This window comes from Doryrhamphus excisus, chromosome 1, assembly GCF_030265055.1.
Source record: "Doryrhamphus excisus isolate RoL2022-K1 chromosome 1, RoL_Dexc_1.0, whole genome shotgun sequence".
NCBI classification, from domain to species: Eukaryota; Metazoa; Chordata; class Actinopteri; order Syngnathiformes; family Syngnathidae; genus Doryrhamphus; species Doryrhamphus excisus.
The window spans coordinates 44,120,291-44,136,573 of NC_080466.1; the positions used below are offsets into that span (position 1 = coordinate 44,120,291).

General features: G+C 44.3%; 1 protein-coding gene across 2 annotated transcripts in view; it reads right to left on the bottom strand.

Annotated features, from left to right (window-relative positions):
- cdh4 (cadherin 4, type 1, R-cadherin (retinal)) overlaps nucleotides 1-14,801 on the bottom strand; it is a 174,348-nt gene extending 159,547 nt beyond the window's left edge. For both annotated transcript variants that reach the window (XM_058081086.1, XM_058081085.1), the window contains exons 1-2: nucleotides 14,601-14,801; nucleotides 13,280-13,391 (exon numbers count right to left, since the gene is read on the bottom strand). In XM_058081086.1, coding sequence (XP_057937069.1) covers nucleotides 13,280-13,391; nucleotides 14,601-14,654 — 166 coding nt within the window. In that variant the 5' untranslated portion in view covers nucleotides 14,655-14,801. The remainder of the gene's footprint in view (nucleotides 1-13,279; nucleotides 13,392-14,600) is intronic.
- Between the last annotated feature and the right edge of the window lie 1,482 nt (nucleotides 14,802-16,283).

The following is a 16,283-nucleotide window of genomic DNA, read 5'->3' on the forward strand; positions in this document are numbered from 1 at the left end:
GACGACGTAGCGTTCAGACTCCATACAAGAGCATGCAAGGCAGCCAACGAGGTTTAGCAAAGCGAGCGCCGATCAAGTCCGATCCGTTTCCGATGTGTGTGGTGAATCCATTTTATATAATCCCTCCCCTTGAGCGCAGGGCTTGTTTGCAACTCGCCATGATGATCACTCAGACGAATGCATGGATGTTCATGTCTTCTGCCAACTCCTCCTACTTCATGCACCCCCCCCCCCCCCCCCCACGTCAGGCCTTAAGGGTTCACATTCTATCGCAGCCATCCAACACTGAGCCTGCACCACGTTAATGAGTTGTGGGTCTGACCCAAAGGGGCACGTGTGTTACTTAACAATAGCAGACGTGGGCAATCCCAATCCTGGGTTCACACTCACGTCATTTGATGCTTTCATACGGAAGAAAAGGGAAAATGCAAATCAAGCAGTGAATCACCATCACCATGGGTGGGTGGGTGGATGGGTGGATGGATGGATGGATGGATGGATGGTGGATGGATGGATGGTGGATGGATGGATGGATGGATGGATGGATGGATGGATGAATGAAAGAATGAGTGGAAGGATGGGTGGATGGTTGGTGGGTGGATGGATGGATGGATGGATGGATGGATGGATGGATGGATGGATGGATGGATGGATGGTGGATGGATGGATGGATGGATGGTGGATGGATGGTGGATGGTTGGTGGGTGGATGGATGGACGGATGGATGGATGGTGGGTGGCTGGACGGATGGATGGATGGTGGATGGATGAATGAAAGAATGAGTGGAAGGATGGGTGGATGGTTGGTGGGTGGATGGATGGATGGATGGATGGATGGATGGTTGATAGTTGGTGGGTGGATGGATGGATGGATGGATGGATGGACGGATGGTGGATGGCTGGTGGGTGGATGGATGGATGGTTGGATGGATGGATGGACGATTGGTGGATGGATGGGTGGATGGTTGGTGGGTGGATGGATGGATGGATGGATGGATGGTGGATGGTTGGTGGGTGGATGGATGGACGGATGGATGGATGGTGGGTGGCTGGACGGATGGATGGATGGTGGATGGATGAATGAAAGAATGAAAGAATGAGTGGAAGGATGGGTGGATGGTTGGTGGGTGGATGGATGGATGGATGGATGGATGGATGGATGGATGGATGGATGGTTGATAGTTGGTGGGTGGATGGATGGATGGATGGATGGATGGATGGACGGATGGTGGATGGCTGGTGGGTGGATGGATGGATGGTTGGATGGCTGGTGGGTGGATGGATGGATGGTTGGATGGATGGATGGACGATTGGTGGATGGATGGGTGGATGGTTGGTGGGTGGATGGATGGATGGATGGATGGTGGATGGTTGGTGGGTGGGTGGATGGACGGATGGATGGATGGACGGATGGTTGGTGGGTGGCTGGACGGATGGCTGGATGGATGGATGGATGGTGGATGGCTGGTGGGTGGATAGATGGTTTGATCGATGGACGGATGGATGGATGGATGGATGGATGGATGGGTGGGTGATGGTGGCCCATTGCAGATAGCCGCACTCATTCAAGCAGACATTTTACTCTACTCTTTTCCAAGAGTACGCTTAGAGAGCCGTCCAAAGCTTTATCCCGTGGTTAAAATTCAGATGGCTGGAATGAAAAAGACGACAGGCTGTTAAGTCGGTAACCTGTGGGCTGCAAATCACAAAGGCTACATGCGGAAGCTCAGACACGGCTGTGTTCCAATTCCAGCAAAGCCACAATCCCTCTGCTTTTAGCAAACACACAGGCCCGGTGATCTGAAGTATTCCGTCCAGCCCGTGCAGGACATCATTCACGATGTGTCAATTCCGGCTCGGCATTGTCAGGATCAGCCTTGATGCTAAAGTGCTTTACACAGCTATAAATTTGATGCTCGCTTTAACAGGGATGTAAATCTTTCAGTGTTCGGCCTCCATCTAAAATAAGCACATTCTGAGATTCCGATGAAGAACAATTTCAAAATCTGCTCCAGTCTTTTGAGTGCAAGAAAGGGAGTGTGCCAAATTACTGCCTGAAAAAGGCTGAATCTGTTTAACGCTGTAATTATTACCTGAAATGATGCTCAGCTCTGGAGACACAATGACGCAGCTGTTAGCATCACTAGCTCACATGAAGGCCATTTGTTGTGTTAGGGTCATGGAAGAAGGCCTTGGACAGGCAGGAACTAGCTCACGGAGCTCCATGCAGGAACATCAGCCAGGTTCTAATGTAAACGGCTGTCTCTCTTGCTACGTTTACACTGCAGAGCATCGGCTCTTCTCGGCTCACTTTGGAATTGGACGTTTTCCACTTTCAATAACAGAGCAAGAAAACGGGCTGCTGCAAACTTTTTAAAAGCTTCTTCCTTTTGAATATTGAATAATGACTTTGACTTTTGAACATGTTTTTAGCGCCGTCGGGATGTGCAATGTGCCACGCCTGGCGCTTGTTGAGCCGTACAAAATGTTTACCTGAGCATATGTTATGTTTATTATGCCTCATCATTTAAATGTCCAATTAGTTGCCATATTTGGAGGTTTTATATAACGTATATAGTAAAATAATAATACTCTAATACAATAGTTCCGTCATCTTTCTCTGTAAAGTAGCAGGGTTGGTGTTTGTGTTATGTATTTTATCACAGGCAAATCATCTGTCAATCATGGAGACAAATCTCTTGGTTTTATCGGTTTATTGGTTTTATCGGTTTTATTGGTCATTGGTATCAACATTTGGCTTTTTGTTCTATTTTTCCACTTTTGCTGGATTTCATTCCTACAATGGGCCACGTTCCACAGATGGCCCCTGCACCACACTTTGGCAAGCCAGACTGAGGCGGGGAACTGTTGGGGGGGGCGCGAGGGCTTTCAATGTTAGCGCAGATCTGCCATCATGTGGAAATTGGTCTGACTCTTCGATACGCTTGAATGCTTCAGCGCTCCGTTTTGTCGCAGTTTCCTGCTTTCACTTTGGATGTCAGTCTATACAGTACAAATAAATAAACAGCATGATGGGTATTTTAAATTGGGGGAGGCGTCCCCCAGGTGGGGCATGTTCCATTCATCGTTCACTTGGTGGCCGCCATCCCATTCCCTCACATCTGGCGTTCTTCTTCCCGGGCTAAGCAGCCGCTTATGGCAACAGGAAGGCTCATATTCCCAGTGGCCTCAGTTAGCGTCTCTTCTGTCTTACTGCTGTGGTGCAAAGCGTAAACACTGTCACCAGCACCGGCCCCTCCTCCACCTCCATGCCTGTCTTCTCCACGAGTTCACTGAGCTATTATTCTTATCTGAAAGGCTTGGAGGCTACAGAGAGGATAGACGAGAAAAGAATGAGAGTGGAAGGGAGGCGCACTGACAGACAAAACAAGACAGCGGCAAAAACTCGGATTCCTCTGAAGCCGGAATCGATGCTACCAACAAGTCCCGGCAACGTGCATTGGCAGCAAAAAGGAGGATCTATTGATTTGTATTTCAGTCAAAAATCTAGGTTGTCTCTGCATATTCTCTTTGGCAAATCAGCAGGCTCCCTCTCAAAGTAAAGACAAAAGATGCGCTGTCTTATGGTGCGCTCGACAAAAGAAACGTATTTGTGTGGAACACGGGGGGGGGGCATCTTTGACATCATGCACATACTTCATGTGTATTTCCAGATGTTGACGATCGTCTGTTCGCCATCCCGTTCCAGCGCAAATGTGTCATGAAGTGAGCGAGCGGTTAAAAAGTCAGTGAAAATTCAAAGTGATGTTTCCCTGCCAGACTGCCTGCGTTTCCTGGGGCGGCCATCGCTGACTGCTGGCTCGTTTTTCCAAGAAAGCCTTGTGAATGCCAGAGATCTTTGTGGAATTTTGTCATATTACTGTATTTTCCAGACAGGCGAGTGATATTAGAAAAACGGAAAACAATAACCAGCTAGAAGCATTACTTTTTTAAAAGGGACGTGTGACGCTCTTCCACTTTCCTGACCTCAAGATGGAGTTGGAATGTTGGATTCTGGTGCTGAAACCATCCAGAGTTTCAGATCAGGAGGCTTGCTGCCTCGTCTTAAAAAGCCCCCACAGTGTGAATGGTCTGCGCCATGTGACGGACTGGCGACCTCCACCCAAAGTCAGCTGGGATAGGCTCCAGCTTGCCTGTGATTGACTGTGGTGATCATTGATTAAAACTGAAATCCTGTCATCACTCTATGACTTTCCCCCTTCCCCAGTTTTAATGCCATCCTCCTCATTCTGTGCTTATATCGCTCATACGATGGACATCTATAATAATCCATAACGAGCTACGTTTGTGTCTGCATGGCTGGAGCCAAACGTTTCATTTACCTTTTCTTTTTGGACCCAGTCCCTCTCTCTCGCTCGTTCTCTTTCAGTATATATTTTGGCGTCCTCTCCATTGCTTACTAATGAGCCTTAAGATTGATGGCTGGATTAAGTTGCTGCTTGGTAATCCTTTCGTTTCTCCACTTAACAAAAAGCACTGCCAATAAACACCAAATCAGATCCATTCACATACAAATACGTGTTGGTAAATAACAGCAAGCAGCCACTCATCACAGGCGTTTTGACATTGTGGCATTTTATCCATGAATTCCTAGCGAGGACCCGTGGCTGCTCTCACAGGAAGGGATGTATGCGCCACGCCGGACCACAAGTAAATCATTTGGATCGGCCCATGTTTCTCATCTCCTCGAGCGCTGGCGGCTGAGTGCGCCGCAGAACGTGCAAGGTCAAGTGGCAGCACAAGGTCAAAGTGTTTGGCCATAACTCATCCATAAAGAGCAAAGCTATGGTGACTCCCCAGAAAGAGAGTATGAAGCCAGGTCCGACGCTCCGGATTACCCTGGAAATGTTGGATGTTTTCCAAATGATGGGAGTACGACTGGGTCGTGCATACACATACATATAGTCTTCTACATTGCCATTGGTACAGAACAAACGTTTAAATATAAGACTTCTGTCCACGGCCAAACATGGCAAAATACCTTGGATATACGTCTCATCGATGCTTCATTTATTGCAGTCTTTTCGTTTCATTATGACTTTATTAAAAGGATGCTATTATTCAAAGCTCATCCCCATTCATTTTCATTAGTGTCATCCTAAAAGATGGATGATGTAATCCAAGCTTTGCCAGCATAAACGAAAGGATGATATTACAGTAGACTGTAATATATTGCCATAAATTGTTTCACTGCACGTTTCCTAAAAGTAATGTTTGATCTCATGTCATCTTTCAGAGACCAAATCTCATGTATCGTCTCGTCTCGTGATCGGATTGGCTGGTGGCAGCCCTACTGATAATATATACAATATACTATATATTATGAATATATCACGCACGGGCGACAGTCCAAGACGGTGATGCCAGACAAATTTGGTTTCAGGTCTGATACCGATATTACTGCACTCTATTATTATTATTATTATTATTATTATTAATATTTTTATTTTTATTTTTATTTTTATTTTTATTTTTATTTTCATTTTCATTTTCATTTTCATTTTCATTTTCATTTTCATTTTTATTTTTATTTTTATTTTTATTTTTATTTTTATTTTTATTTTTATTTTTATTTTTATTTTACCTAAATGAACTCCAATGTCAGTCACGCACAGTAATAAAAGTCCAATAGATAAATAAATAACTAAATAAAAAAATAGATAAATACAAGATGGCAGCCGTGGACGAGCCTTTGTTGACAAGCTGACCAGGGTGCTGCTCTGAGGGGAAGTGGGAGGATTCCACAGCAACGTTAGTACGACAGGGCATGAAAAGGATCAGGAAAATGTTATTCCACTTCATGAGATTGAGATTGTCTTACTTCAGGGTCTGGTTGTGAGTACATTTGACCTGCTGGGCCGGTTATTACCAATCCAATAACCGACTAAAAGACGGAGACATCACCGCAATAGCAGGTCAACCACACAGGACAGCATATCAGTGACAAATGTCATCTTAAATGCTGATGAAATTATGATGAAATTCAGATGAATGTAAATCCTGGGGTCTAAGGGCGGGGGTAAAAACCTTGGTAATGAACCGGAAGATTGGGATTTACATTTACAGCACAAGTAGCTGCCACAGAGGTCTCAGAGACACAAATGGATCGGCCGATAGAAAATAGGTTTATGATAATAAACGCTGACATTATTGCCATCAATGTACATCGTGTATCAATCCATGTCCTTCTCTGATGGCCCAGTGTAAAACCAGATGGGTCATTTGTTTCCAAGAAACATGAAAGAAAGGTACATTTATCCCATTTAATGAACTATGCTGCCTCTAATTTCCTGTTCGCCGCCGTCCTCATTCCCTTGCCAACGACTCGAGTTCTGGCACCATCAGAGCTACCTACTTTCGGCCTTTTTCACATAATTGCTTCATGATTTCCCACACAGCCTTTTTGCAGATGCGGGCTGGAGGCTGCATTTACCTCCATTTGAAGGTCAGAATCCGGAGCACTATTAGTTTGCACGTATTTTGTTAGAAAATGCAGTCGCACCGGGAAGAGGGCAATCCATGGGGGTGTTAACCACTGGAAGTCATCATAGGCCTTTTTGGCTTTTTACCAAATTCAGATGATTAAATCCCAACTTTTAGCATCCGCGTCAGCCCGTTGGTGAAGACGTCACTCGGAGAGCCACTCCGAGTTAGCGATAAGTGGATGCTTTGCTTGGCTCTGTTTGGCCAGACGATAACCGAGGCATACGGTATCATAACGTATCATAATGTATCATAATGTATCATAATGTATCATAATGTATCATAATGTATCATAATGTATCATAACGTATCATAATGTACCATAACGTATCATAATGTATCATAATGTATCATAATGTATCATAACGTATCATAATGTATCATAATGTATCATAACGTATCATAATGTATCATAACGTATCATAATGTATCATAATGTATCATAACGTATCATAATGTATCAATGTATCATAATGTATCATAATGTATCATAACGTATCATAACGTATCATAACGTATCATAATGTATCATAATGTATCATAACGTATCATAATGTATCGTAACGTATCATAACGTATCATAACGTATCATAATGTATCATAATGTATCATAACGTATCATAACGTATCATAACGTATCATAATGTATCATAACGTATCATAACGTATCATAATGTATCATAATGTATCATAACGTATCATAACGTATCATAACGTATCAAAATGTATCATAATGTATCATAACGTATCATAACGTATCATAACGTATCATATTGTATCATAATGTATCATAATGTATCATAACGTATCATAACGTATCATAACGTATCATAACGTATCATAATGTATCATAATGTATCATAACGTATCATAATGTATCATAATGTATCATAATGTATCATAATGTATCATAATGTATCATAACGTATCATAATGTATCATAATGTATCATAACGTATCATAACGTATCATAACGTATCATAATGTATCATAATGTATCATAATGTATCATAATGTATCATAATGTATCATAATGTATCATAACGTATCATAACGTATCATAACGTATCATAACGTATCATAATGTATCATAATGTATCATAACGTATCATAACGTATCATAATGTATCATAATGTATCATAATGTATCATAATGTATCATAATGTCAGTAACCACAATGGCAAATTTTTACTCAAATAACCAAAAATAAGAAAGCTCACCCAAAACAACTATAATTTCAAGGAGATGGAACCTATTCCAGGACTGACTGACTGGTCACCAGTCAGTCAGTCCTGGATGCATTTAGAGACGCCCGCATGCAGACCGAGGTCCGGCCATTGGACCGCTCCACAGTACGTGACAACACCAGGATATAATCACCTAAAGCTCCAGCATGAACGTACACGATGGCGTGACCCAACCCTCAGCCACCAGAAGATCCCAAACACAGGTCAAAGGTCAGTGGACAGGGACTAACAGGGTACACAAATAATAACTCAAGTCCATATAAGTAGTTCTCCTACCACACAGACCATCCGCAGTCTATCAATCTGACCACTTTGTATGGACGACCTCCACAGAGCAAACAACCACAGACCAAGTCCTGTGGCACGTACCAAGTCTTGGGTGGCTTGCTCCATGGAATTGGCTCTGTTAGCGTGTCATGTCGCAGGGCCTTTGAGGAATAAAGGAGCGCACCACGGTTTGTGGGAAGGCTAGTGAGATAAAGAGAAATGATGTGGCTCCTCGTCTCTACCTGTATTCTATCAGCTTGCTCCACACGCCAGGTCCTGGCTACACAGATGAAAGAGTCTCTGGAGGACAAGAGAGACCTTCAGGAGTCAAAGAAAAAATGGCATCCCACTTATCAAATGCAGGGACACATAATCCCTCCCAACGCTTGACACACACACACACACACACACACACGTTGTGTGTCTGGACAAACTTACAGAAGCGCGTTGATTTGGTGTGGAGCGAATATTGGGCTGTTGCGGAGCAGATATGGCTCCTCGCCAGATTCCCCTTGTGTCGTCTAATTGGGGTCACCATGCAAGTCATTTGGTGTGAGTAACTTTTAGAAGCTGAACAAAACAATAGGAAACGTGCTCAAGTGTTTAGCTGTTGAGGGCGTGATCCTACTTAAATTTATCTTCTACCGTACCGCAGAGTGATTTTTTTTCTGCCCTGCAAAAACTGAAGCAGTTCATAATGGTGCTGCAAGGAGGCCATAAATCAAAAGCATTGGGATGAGACCAGTAAGGAAAGGCACTTCATCTCTTTAGATATGAGAGCAAATAAAAGGGACAAGAGCCCACCCGCCTAATTTTACCTTCCTCTAACTCAGGGGTCGGGAACCTTTTTGGCTAAGAGAGCCATGAAGGCCAGATATTTTAAAATGTGTATCTGTGAGAGCCATATACATTTTTTTAAACATTGAATGCAATAAAATGTGTGCATTTTTATGTAAGACCAACAGTTTTAGATATAATGGGCTCTAATTACGTAGACCAGGCACACTACCCCACGCCAAGGGGGTGTGGCCAGCACACTTTCGTGAGCAATAAATCAAATACTTGCTGCCATTAATGCAACTTCTGCTGCTGCATGGTTTTGCACCGTACTCCGTTCACATATTTCATTCTTTTGGCCATCTTCGTCAGAAGGCTTGGTTCTGCAGCTTTAGCTAGGTGACTATTTGACTAAAGGAGGAACGTTTGCATTTACATGTTGACAGGTAGACTACCGCATTACCCAGTAATAATCGAGTTTTGGTGTTTGACCTGGAAAATATCATCAGGAAAGATGGATATGGTTGGCCGTATTGCAGTAGAAAATAGATGGACGAATTAAAATGCATAAGAAAGTTGTTGATTTTGAATATTATTTTTAACAGTCATTTCTGTGATGGTTTACTTTAAAATGTTAGCAAAAATGCATTTTTATTGTGGTAAGAAATGCTTGAGAGCCAGATACAGTCATCAAAAGAGCCCTACCTGGCTCCCGAGCCATAGGTTCCCTACCTCTGTTCTAACTGAATTCACAAATATCAATATATACTGTATGTACAGTAAAAGTACTGTATACACGGTATATACTGTATATGCCTGTATATCCCAGTCAGCGTGGCTTTATCTTCCACTCCGTGACAATAGTTGTGAATATGGATGGCGGCCATCGTGGGCTGGGGAGGGATGCATCCTTCCTGTGACCCTGAACATGAAGCGGTAAAATATGGATGCTCGGATGTCTGTGTACCTTCTCAGTCATACGGTTCATAAAACAAAAGAATAGAACAATAAAATGAATCAATCCAATCTAAATGACAAATGTAGTCATCGGCCGTACTTTGTACTTCAACTTTTACTTTTAGCGTGTTTTGTTTTCAAGACAGATATCATGGTTCTTCTCTCTTTATTTGTCCAAACATTGTCATGCCTAAAAGGGGCTACAGGAATGAAAGTATGCATGCCGTGTGTCAGTGTTGTCTGGTCCCACTAAAGAACCAATTCCCTAAAACCACCAACGCCATTTTACCAAAACTAAGCAAATAACTCACAAAATTAGCGGACCTGGCAACTCTGATCTGCGTGTGCCAATCTATGTTCGGTCTTATTTCCTGTTCTACATATTGCCATGATGTTGGGTATTACGAGTCAATATGAGTGTCGTTTCAAACGTTAATAATATTAAAAAGCGTATTTAGAAGGTTGTAAACAGGTTTGTTCGAACTATGAACATACGTATTTGATTGATAAACAAGAAATCTGAATCTGCCGATTCTTATTCCAATAAATGGTATGCTATGGTACACAAATGTTACCAATAAAATAACTTCAACACTTCCAAGGGTGAGGAGTTTACTTCATTCCATTCCATGTTCTTTCTTCATACTTTGCATTTTATTTAACAATGGCACAGTTTTACTCGACTTGTGTTCCTATAGGACGAAGGCCGTGGAATAAGAACAAGTCAACCATAGCGAAAAGCTGGGTGGATTTTACAGACATCAAAGTACTCATCTTGGCATCACGTAGAAAGCGTGTTAGAAGCGTGTTCTTTCACGTGCAACACCTCACTGCTGCCGTTCCTGACACTGAACAAGTTCTATAGAGCATGTGTGTGAGAGAGAGAGAGAGAGAGAGAGCGAAAGAGAGAGAGAGAACGAGATAAGGTGTCTGTTCGAGCTCTTGGAGCAAGGTGATGGTTTACACAGCAATGCACAATCGCTGGAATATTTCTTTTCATGGCTTATCTGCCCACAGCGGGAATCTGCACGAACCACGACTGCAACCCAAGTCTCGCCACAGCCTCCCGCCCCAGCCTCCCGCCCCAGCCATCCACCCATTGGGGCCCCAGTCCTGCCCAGCTCTCAGACAAACGTCTCCATCGCAGCCTAGGATGACTTATTCACAGAAACGGCATGGAAGTACAATTTGAAGCATCTTTGATACATTGATTTCAGACACAATAGCAACCATCAAGGCTCCTCCACTTTCTATGTGCAGGCAGGATACAACTCAAGTGCAGATACTCAAGAGGTAAAATAAAGATTGACAAAAGTAGAAGGGGCCTTGTCTTTTCGGTATTCACGGAGCTCAAAATGTATTCATTATCTTCCAAGAACATTTTGAGAGGTATCAGATCTGCAAGAGTCCACTCTGGGCAATGATCAAACATCCTATTCTCGGGAACAATATGGCAGAAGCTACAGATACACCCCAGTTTCCGTATGATTGGTGTTTGTGGTCTGTCGTTCTGCTTTGTCTTTCTAAGTTGGTGTTTACGTTGTACATTGTTTACATTCGCAATGGTAGGGCAGTGGTAGCAGATGCTGGCCTACAAGCCTACAGCGCCCTCTCGTGGCTGTCAGTGTGAATAAAAGCATATAAATGTCGCACCGGGGTAAAAGTGGCAGGACCCGCCAAACCATGACAAAAATCAGACTCATAGTTTGTAAAATACGGTACCTCCAAAAAGAGGAACGACCAACTTTATGTTTCTTCTTCTTCACTTCATACAAAGGCCAGGTTTGGTGTCCATCCAATAAGAAGATGGATTCATGAACACCACATTGTAAGACCAGGGGTGCGATGACAAATGAAGGAAATATGCTAACGAGGGCTGTGGCTAGTGCGTATCCTCCAGGTACTAATCAATGACTGCTAATAAGACCTTATTTAAGAAGTGAGAAGAGAGCGAAATGAAAGTAAACACAAGCTAGCGTTTACTCACTGACAAGACGTGCAGCAAACGCATGCAGAATGAGGTCAATTAGTGTTAAAAATTATAATGTCATCACATCCACACCACCCACACTTGACAACAAAACAACTCCCGTTTCGCTGCTGCTCCAGGCTCGATGCCGCGAAAAACACAAGGCTGCTTCACACCGAGTCCTCTTTGGTCCTTCCGCTATTGTTCACTGTCATAGTCCCCAGGGAGACAACAGCCACGGTCCCAATGGTCCAGCAGCCCGGACCCTCCATTATATCATCCCTGACCCGTTGGTATTCTTGGAACCTGACAGTTTCAGGTTACACATACAATGTTCTGGCGTTAATACTAAATAAAGAATCCATCTGGCTTAGCGTCGTACCGTATAGAAAACAGGCTTCGGTAAATCAAGCTAGTGCACATTCATCATTGCAGCAGAGATGATGCTGCTGGAGTCCGAGCATTTGGAGGAAACTTCTTGGTTACCAGATTGAAAAAGTCTGAGCTAATGAATCACGATGAACCTTAGTGACGACAAGGTATCCGGCGACACGCAACATCTGCAGGAACCAACAAGAGGAATTATCAAGATGAATTATCGGGCTAGTGGACGTATTTCACTTGGCTAACGTAGTTTGGGTCGGCAAGGACACCTCGGCCCATTTCCAAACGGGCAGAAACCTTGAGTCCAAAGGCCCTTCAGGCAGACTTGTTCCCCGCTGACCAGCGGTGCAATCCTCCTCTGCCTTCAAAATAACTAAATTAACTGCAGAATAATTCAGTTGTTTTCCTGGGAGCCGCAAAACGTCCAAACCGCTACGACTACGTGAGCGCCATTTCCTCCTGGTAGATTTGACCAAACAATAGGCAAATGTTGGGCTGGCGAAGGAAACTGTCATGGTCGTGTTCAGCTCAACGGGAAAATGAGAGCAGGTCGCCAAACCCAAAACCAAAACCAAAACCGTTCCTGTAATGTTCCTGTAAAGTCAATCAGGATTAGACATACTAATTACTACGTCCTTTTGCTTTTGGCTCTTTTTTGCTCAGTTTTATCAGTCAGTTATGCAAAACAAGACACCGGGCCGCGGTTGTGAGAGATTTTTCCCTTCCGACAGATTCCCCGGCACAAAGAGGAGACCGACATGAACATGCAGCATCATTTCTCATGGCAGGAACGAATCTCACAGTAGATGCTGAAGACGGGCTGCACTGACAAGACAAAAAGCAAACAAACCAAGGGAATAAAATAGCTTTAGTTCTTCCAGGTGTGAACATCCACAGGAGGCACCAAGCCGTTCAAATGAGTCCACGTTTGAGAACGCAAAGTAAAATGCATTCTTTCTCTGGAGTCACGCACATGAAGTTGTGTACCCGGCAACAAATACTTAGAACATGACAAGCACCGCAGACAGAACAAGACGTTTTTAAGCCATTGCTACCTTTTTTCTGCTCTAGTCCGCACTTCAGGACCAGAATGCACTCTGACCTTCTACATTACGATGGAGAGAAACCAACTGGAGAGCCATTCAATGAGATCCAACAGAGGCAGCGCACGTACCTTTGAGAATGTTCTGACCATGCAGTACCAGTCTGGGGACTATGACTGTGTAGAAGTTCTGGGAGAAGCCTGGTCTGCATGGAGGTTTCATGGACAGGCCCGCCTTAGTCCCCTGTGAATCAAAAGCAGGCGGACTGATGAGCATCGGCAAGCTAATAAATGCTGATAGATGGTTTCACCGCCTTTTTACAATGCCATTGAACGCAGCATTGGCTGTGGCGACACTGACGCTTTCCCGTACCTTGGAGTGGACGTCGGAGAGAGGAAATGGGCATCCAGGGTAACATTTGCTGCACAATGACCATAACAATGCTGATGGCTAATCTTGATGATTGTTATTAGCGTCGTAGCAATTGGCATCATCATGACAACCCCAACGATGGTGACCAGCAGCTCGCCGAGAGGCGACTTGGTGGGGGAACCAGCATTGCATTGTACACCATCTCAGGTGTTAGTACTACAGCTTAAAGGCAGACGTATACTTCTATGAATACCATGAAGGTATCCATCATTCATTCACTTTATGGCTGGAGCCTACCCCAGCTCACTGAACAAATGAACTTTTCATTCATTTTCTACCGCTTATCCTCACGAGGGTCGCGGGGGTGCTGGAGCCTATCCCAGCTGTCTTTGGGCGGACTGGTGGCCAGCCAATCCCAGGGCACATATAGACAAACAACCATTCACACTCACATTCATACCTATGGACAATTTGGAGTGGCCAATTTTTGGAATGTGGGAGGAAACCGGAGTACCCGGAGAAAACCCACGCATGCACGGGGAGAACATGCAAACTCCACACAGAGATGGCCGAGGGTGGAATTGAACCCTGGTCTCCTAGCTAAGAGGTCTGCGCACTAACCACTCGACCACCGTGCAGCCACAAATGAACTTAACTTCATATTTTGTTAATGAAGCAAATAAGTGCAAATACATCTCATACATGCTAGACAGCAGTGCAGTACTACACTACTGCATAGTACAACCCCAAATAATCAAAGTACTGTTAAATCCATACCATAATTAATTTGGCTTGTCTCCTTAGAATGGATGGCGCCTTGCAACAACCAAAGCAAAGTAGAAGCCAGCCTGGCTGACCAAGTTGATGCCCCCCCCCCCCCAACACGGAGTGGATCTTTTAACCGCGGTGCGGCTTCTATTAGCGGAAAAAGCCGACTTGCCGCTGACTTTTTCATCCCATCTTCGACGAATATTGTCAACTTTAAACGCTGAAGCTTTTTAGCGCATCGCTGCAGCAGGAAGTGCCGTCAGCGTGGAAGCCCACGGAGGACCAACACACGAAGCATTGAACTCATCTTACCCAGGACGCTCCCGCGAATAAGGTGCACGCCAGGATGGCGCAGCCTACGTTCATCTTTGCAAAATGCGACTTCGGGACGGATGGAGGGTCTCGGTAAATCCCGGATCTTGTCTCGTCCTCTGGAGCGGCGGGAGAAAACGTCCTACTTGTCTGGCGCCCAAGTGCCGCTGAGCAGAGATGCTGAGGCTGGGCGCACGGAGGGAGCCGGTACCGCCGGATCCCCGCGTCACCGCGACCCCTCCCACCTCCAACGGGGGGGGGGGGCAGGCAGGGCGAGGGGCTTGGAATTTGGCTCTACTGACACATCATGGATGGAAAAAGGGAATGTTTTGTTGCCTTCATGCTGGAGTGGTCTCACCGTCCCACTCAAGCCGTTTGTGCATCCAAAACGTCAACGGGACCACACCAAGGCAAGCATCCACCCAAGGTGGTTGACCCAAATACTCCAACAGGCCAAACCTTATTTTGACAATTGTTCAACCAAAAACTCAACATCTGTATCCAATATGGATCATGCTATTTCTATTATGACAAAGATAATAAATATAATTTATTGAGCCTACCTTTAATAATCAGCAGTAGAGCACAGGTAAGTTTCATGTACAATTCAATGTGTTACTTATGTCAGTACTCACATCACCCATAAGCTCCAGTGAGCATATTCCATTAGCGGTCACCTCATGGTGGTTTTTACGGCTTAAAACCGATGGAACAGTGACCTCTTTTAGCATGCAGTTACATCATCACCTCTTTTTGTCCCTCACACAAAAATGTCAAAGACCACTACGTCTTGGGGATCCACCGTTTATGAAAATATATCCAAATGTGCACCTTCTTGCACTTCCTGCATTTAAAGTCAAAACGTGTCCTGTCTTCTCCACTTCTGTTCATATTTGACTTATTTTGGCATTTGCCTGCCTGCTTTTGTCTGAGCACTTGGAAGCCCCAATCCCCCCCCCCCCACAACCCAAACATCATGTTAGCTTAATTGGGGATGACCTTTGCAGGACTGGACGGGCTCCAGCTCACTCGTCATCTCAAGCCGCTGTGGAGTGAAGGCAGCAAGTGAAGGTGCTTTCAGTCCAGCATCTCCAGGGAAGACTCTCAAAGTTCCATGATGTCCATGGGCTCTGAACTTCACACAGACATGATTCACCTTAGAATTTAAAAATGACCTCTTGTGGATACCAAAAAGGGAGAAAAATACACTAATTCCATGGTGAAAATTTATACTGTACTCTGCATACTGCATACTGCATACTGCATACTGTATACTTGATAGTTTGTCTACACTAAGAGACAAGCCTACGCTATCACATGAATCTTGTTTTTCCAAGGGATATTTATTTAATATAAAACTGAGATTGGACTTTTTTCACAAAACAATTCAGGAAGGAAGGAAACGTTCCTCCTGCTTCAGGCCATTTTTATTTAGAATATGGCAGCAAAAAACAGCAGTTTAGATTAGCAAGATTAGCATGTCTAGCCTTCTCACTTCCGCCTTCCCCATGAAATAGGTCATCACTCATTAACAGCAGAAAAACGCCACCGAGATGAAGCCATCTCCTTTTTCTGCCATCCCTAGCAGGTGTAGTCACCGCCATCAGCCGACCTGTGTGCTATAGCTACGTATATGTCAACGATCGGCCACGCACAGCCGTCGCGTCTGTGACTGGAGCGTTA